Source organism: Beta vulgaris, chromosome 3 (genome assembly GCF_026745355.1).
Source record: "Beta vulgaris subsp. vulgaris cultivar EL10 chromosome 3, EL10.2, whole genome shotgun sequence".
NCBI classification, from domain to species: Eukaryota; Viridiplantae; Streptophyta; class Magnoliopsida; order Caryophyllales; family Amaranthaceae; genus Beta; species Beta vulgaris.
In genome coordinates this window covers 5,099,913-5,105,581 of record NC_079204.1, presented here as the reverse complement: position 1 = coordinate 5,105,581, position 5,669 = coordinate 5,099,913, and the positions used below count along the sequence as shown (strand labels likewise).

Below are 5,669 nucleotides of genomic sequence, written 5' to 3'. Positions count from 1 at the left end.
AGAAGTGGAACATTACAAGAATGCACTTTTGAAAACGAATATTATATTGTTGAAGTGGAACATTACAAGAGTTCACTTACGAAAATAAACATTTTACTGTTGAAGTGGAACATTACCAGAATTCAGTTACGAAAAAGAACATTTTACTGTTGAAGTGGAACATTACCATAATTCAGTTATGATATGAACATTTTATTATTGAATTGAAAATTACCATAATCAATTACTTAGATAGAACATTTGCTTATCAAAAATAGAACAATTTTTACGAAAAAAAAGAACATAATTTTATGCTGAAAAGCTTAAAATGAACATTTATTAAAAGAGAACATTTGCTTATTGAAGATAGAACAATTTTCACGGGAAATAGAACATATTTTTGCTGAAAAATATGCTTAAAACAAACTTTTGTTGAAATAGAAAATTTGCTTTGTGAAAATAAACAATTTTCACGGAAAAATAGAGCATGTTTCTTTTTGCTGAAAAAATATGCTTTAAAGCGAACTTTTATTGAAATAGAACCTTTACTCATTTGAAAATGGGTTGAGAGAGGATCGTAATACAAGTGGGTAAGGAAGCAAAAAAATTATCATACACTCGGCTGTAATGTGAGCATGGTACACCTAAAACTATTTTTTTGCTCATTGTCTATTTGAAATCATCCAAATGAGTAAAATATACTAGAAAATGAGAGTTTCAAATGAGCAAAAATTGATCTTACTGTATGATGAATGAACTCGTGAGAAAGGGGGTCATATTCCTATCATGTTATAAGTATTCATAAATACTTAACTACAATGCAAATAGTGACCAATTCTTTACTAAACAAAGAGAAAAATAGGATTAAGTAAGGCTATGTGATATTTGATTTCTTCTTAATTGCATAGGTTGTTCATCATGAGATAATAAGGTGGTTATCTTCACTCTCCATATCAGATTTTTGGCCAGCTTTCTTACAATAATTAATCAAGTAGCCATATATCCTCAACATCAAGAGACACTTGCATGAAACAGAAGTTGCAGATTTTCACATCAATATTAAGATGTACATACACAGTCTAATTAGAACAATCAAGCGCCTTCATTTCCATAATAAATAGATAAATTCATAGCTATATAGTTAGGTTACAAGAATGAGTACATTTATTAAGAACACATATATCATCACGAGCTCATTATTTGAATTACAATGTCAAAAAAATAAATGTGGGCAAAGACGACAAAAACAATTTGTTAGAAATCAAATAACCAAACTTAATTACCAAGGACCTAGCTAGAAATGAATACCTCTATTTGAATTAATTAGATGTCACTTGTTAGGTTACTACAAGCTAAGTCTAAAGAGCTACATAAATTCATTTCATCCCTTAAAAATGCAGCATTTATCTTCACTTTCTCCTTGGAAAAAATGTATGTGCAAAAAAAGCAATAGTTATTGAAAAAAAGGTTGGTTGTCAAAAATAAAATCATCATCAAATTCACCTTGATGATCAAATGAGAGCTCTGATGCAATAACGGGGGAATTAGTAGCCGAAGTAGAAGATGGATGAACAACCTCTTGAAGTAAAGCACCTTGTGAATGATCAATATTGTGAGTATTGTTGTGGTAAGTATATGAAAAGTTACCATTACCAATAACAAAAGTATCACTACAATTGCGCATTGTAGTGGAAGTTTGGTGATGAGTACTCCTATCGAATAATGGGATAGCGGGCGAAGAAGGGAAGGAAAAGGAAGAAGATTTAAGGTTGTTGACATTAGTATTATTGGTAAGGATAGGTTTGATGTCTTTGACAATATTAGTATTATTGTCTCTTTTGAAATCCCATATAATTTTATGTGGTTCTTGAGATTGAGAAGGATAGGCTAGGGTTTCGATGGGTTCGAGTTTTAGTTTAAGGTTATTAGGGTATGAAGAAGGGGAAGAAGATGATGATGCTTGAGAACAAGTGTGTTTTCCACGGTATGTAACTTCAAAGAAGCTAGGGTCATCATCACTTCTTTGAACTTGCTTTGTGGCTAAACATCCTTGGAGAAGTCTATGAGTACACCTATAATATGCCCTGTAAACATCAAGATATATATGTGATTACTTGTACTTCTAAGGTCTAAGACGACTTAAATATACTTTCTACGTTTCATTTTAAATGCAATAATAGAATATTTTATATCTTATAAAAAATACCTCTTTATTACATTTAAAACAAAAGATAGGAAGTATATATTACAGTTGAAATAAATAGCTAGTTCATTTTCATGATTTGGATATTGAAAAGGATACTAAAACTTTAACATACAATTATGCAGAATTCTTAATTCTCCCAACCCATTTCTTTTAATAACATTGCAGTAATTCTATAAACAATTCAGGATCAAATATGACATATATTGAAAGACCCTTTATGGTGGTCAAACTATTTGGATATTACATGCAAGTTTAGTAAAGGGGTTTTGGAAACCCATTACTAAACCATGCATAACTATTATAAAACATATGACAATGTCTAATATTTTAGAATACTATATATAACTCCAATATATAGAGGAAGCGTTGCTGTTTGGTTAGGGGTGTTAATGAGTCTCTGGCTGTTTGCGAATAGCTCGAGATCGGATCGGTAAAAGCTCGACTTAAGACTTTAATGAGTCGAGCTGAGCTAGGCAAAACTTAGCTCGAAAGCTCATGAACAAGCTTGATTATTCTACTTTGATATAGAAAATAATATATTTATATATATGTACACATAAATATATTAACCTAGATATCACACAATAATAAGTTAATAGTTTCACAATGATAAGAAAACATATAAATCTTAAATATTAAAAAAGGAAAAAGGAAAAAACAAATAAAACATGTAAAAACTAGGGGTGATAAAGAGTCAAGTCTGTTCGTAAACAATTCGAGCTCGACTCGTTAAATTTGGTCGTTAAGTTTCATGTTCGACTCGAGCTCAAATAAACTTAAACGAACACAAGTCGAGCATACCACATTTCGGGCTCGGCGGCTCGACCGATAAGCAGTAAAGCAGCCCTAGGTTGAACGAATCAGGAAGTACTAGTATTTCCTAAGTAATTGGTTTTTCAGTAAAATTCTAATTCAAAGTAAGGAAGTAGAATCCCGTCAAAAAAAAAAAAAAAAGTAAGGAAGTAGAAAAAGTTGATTGGTTGTTCATGGGAATTAAAATTTTCAATGAGAATTCCTACTTACATAGATCACTCTAGATAAGTAACTTTTTTTATTTTGTGGGAAATCGAGCCTCCTTAAAAGTGCATTTTGCTAAACAAACAATTTCACCATATTTTCTTTACATATATTTTATGTCAACCAAACAACCTCGAAGTATATATATAGGGGTCGTTTGGTTTAAGGTTTGGAACGGAAAGGGAGTGGAAACAAATAGAGAAGAGGAAGGGTAACAATAATGGTTACCTTTATTAGGTGTTTGGTTCAAGTCATGGAGTGGAAATGGAATGGTAACTATTACCACCAAATAATGCATTTTGTTACTTGAGCGGGAAGGAAATGTAACAATTTGGGGGAGTCCATTACTACCAAGTAATGATAATAGATTAATGAGGGGATGAACCAAACAAAAAAAAAATGATAATTGATTCCATTTCTTCGAGCTTAAAAATCGTGAACCAAACATGCTCTTAGTTGATTGGAGCATGCTGATTAAGTGTTGAACCACTGGACTATTGTCAACGCCATGCTAACGACTGTTCATATCATAGGTTTTTATGTATCTTAAATTCTAATTCCAAATAATATACCTGAGCTTACACATCATACATATGCATACACAGGAAAACCATCGAAAGAGAGCCATATTCAGCTGATCATTGACCATGAACATGAACTAGAATTAATTGCAATCACTTAATAATATTAATGCCTGAGATTTGTCACAAATTATTTGGTATTTGGTCACCATACACCGATTAATCTTCACTAATTCATTCTTATAATTCAAACTACTTTATACCTCTAAAATATGTTTAAAATGCATGTTACTTAAACATTAAGGATAGGAGTTAGCTCAAGTAGGTAGAGCGCTCCCCCTTTGCCCCTGTGGTCAGGGGATTTAATCCTTTGTTTCTTTAGCACTGTTTCCTACAAGCTAGTAGTCTTGTAGGGTTTAGTCTTTGGGTTGACTTAATTTCCTAATAAAAAAAAATGCTACTTAAGCATTGATATTTAAGTAATTAATTACTATTTATATTCTTTAATACAGGCCAACTCCTAGAAGAGAAAACATACAAAGTTGTTTTTTTTAGTATATTAAGATGTTGATGATCTAATCAAGTGAGCAACATGTTTTAACAAAACGTATCAAGGGTTTGACAGCTTAGGGACTTTATCTAGCTCACAAACATATCCTAAATTATGGGGAGCACATGAAGTACTTTATTTCCAATACTCTCCTTAATCTAAGGACTTGCATACAATAATGATCTATGACATGCATAATTAAGCTATTAAAGTTAATTATCTCAATATAATTATATAATAATTACCTTGGAAATTTGGCTCCAAGAATGTCCTTTTGTCCATATTTTCTCCAATTATAACCATCTTCAATTGGTCCTTCAAGCCCACTGCTTGTAGAACCTTGCACTCTATGCGTTATTCGAGGGGAAATCCTTCTGCAATGGAACATTTAAGCACCATTGATATATAATCTCATTTTGAGGCCACAAAAATATATACATATATATTGATAGTTTTTATCACGTAATATATATGTAATCCTTTTCTCTAAAGACTAATAGGATAAAAAAATGTACAAATATGACATGATTTCGTCAAATTCTTCATTTTCATCGTAAAATATAACCAGCAATAACAACAACCATCCAATATGAAATTCGATTAACAGAGTCTGAAAAACCCAAATGTACATAACTTTAACCTCGAACTCTCAACGACTTCACAGAAAAAACAAACACATAAAAAGTACTAAAAAATTCTTTAGTTTATGAATCTTTTTATCGAAGGATCCAAAAAAAAAACAGATCTATTTTAAAAAAAAGTGTCTAGTTCATGAAATCTAATTTGTAAAGTATAGATACTAACCTCTTTTTGGAATCATCTTTGTGGTCTAGATCTTTAAAATCTCCATCAGAATCTTGACTTTTGGGGCTTCCACTAAAAGAATTAGGAGAATCATCAGTTGCTCTTTGAAACTGAAAATGGTTCATTGGATCACAGTGCAAGATCTGTATTGAACTCTCAAATTTGGCTAATATTTTCTTAGCCATCAAACCATATGCTTCATTAGTAGATGAACGTGGCTCATTGCTAAGAATCAACTGAAGCTCCTTAGTTAAATCTCTTCCTTCAACAAGCTCATTCACCAAACCCTTTGGACTTGAGTCATTCACATTATTGTTGTTCTCCATTTAGTCACAACTCACAATAATGTATGTCAAAACTTACCTAAATATATATAATCCCTATAAAACCAACATATGTATATATATATATATATTATTAATCAATAAATAACTTATAGAATGCTAAACTTAGAATCTAAATTACTATTAGTATGCAATTAAACTTATATACAACTTCTAAAAGGGAAAGATAAAATGATTAAAACAAAATAATGGAGACAACATGAGAGTCAACTCTATGCAAGTTGTTAATTAGTAGTAGAATAATATAC

The 5,669-nt window shown here is 31.1% G+C and overlaps 1 protein-coding gene across 1 annotated transcript; it reads right to left on the bottom strand.

The window, feature by feature from the left end:
- Nucleotides 1-1,081: 1,081 nt before the first annotated feature.
- Nucleotides 1,082-5,445, bottom strand: LOC104888587 (probable WRKY transcription factor 53). The gene is made up of 3 exons (XM_010673610.4): nucleotides 5,078-5,445; nucleotides 4,519-4,647; nucleotides 1,082-2,063 (listed from the first exon to the last, which is right to left on the bottom strand). The coding sequence occupies exons 1-3, from the start codon at nucleotides 5,401-5,403 to the stop codon at nucleotides 1,433-1,435; spliced, it is 1,086 nt and encodes a 361-aa protein (XP_010671912.2). The 5' UTR covers nucleotides 5,404-5,445; the 3' UTR covers nucleotides 1,082-1,432.
- Between the last annotated feature and the right edge of the window lie 224 nt (nucleotides 5,446-5,669).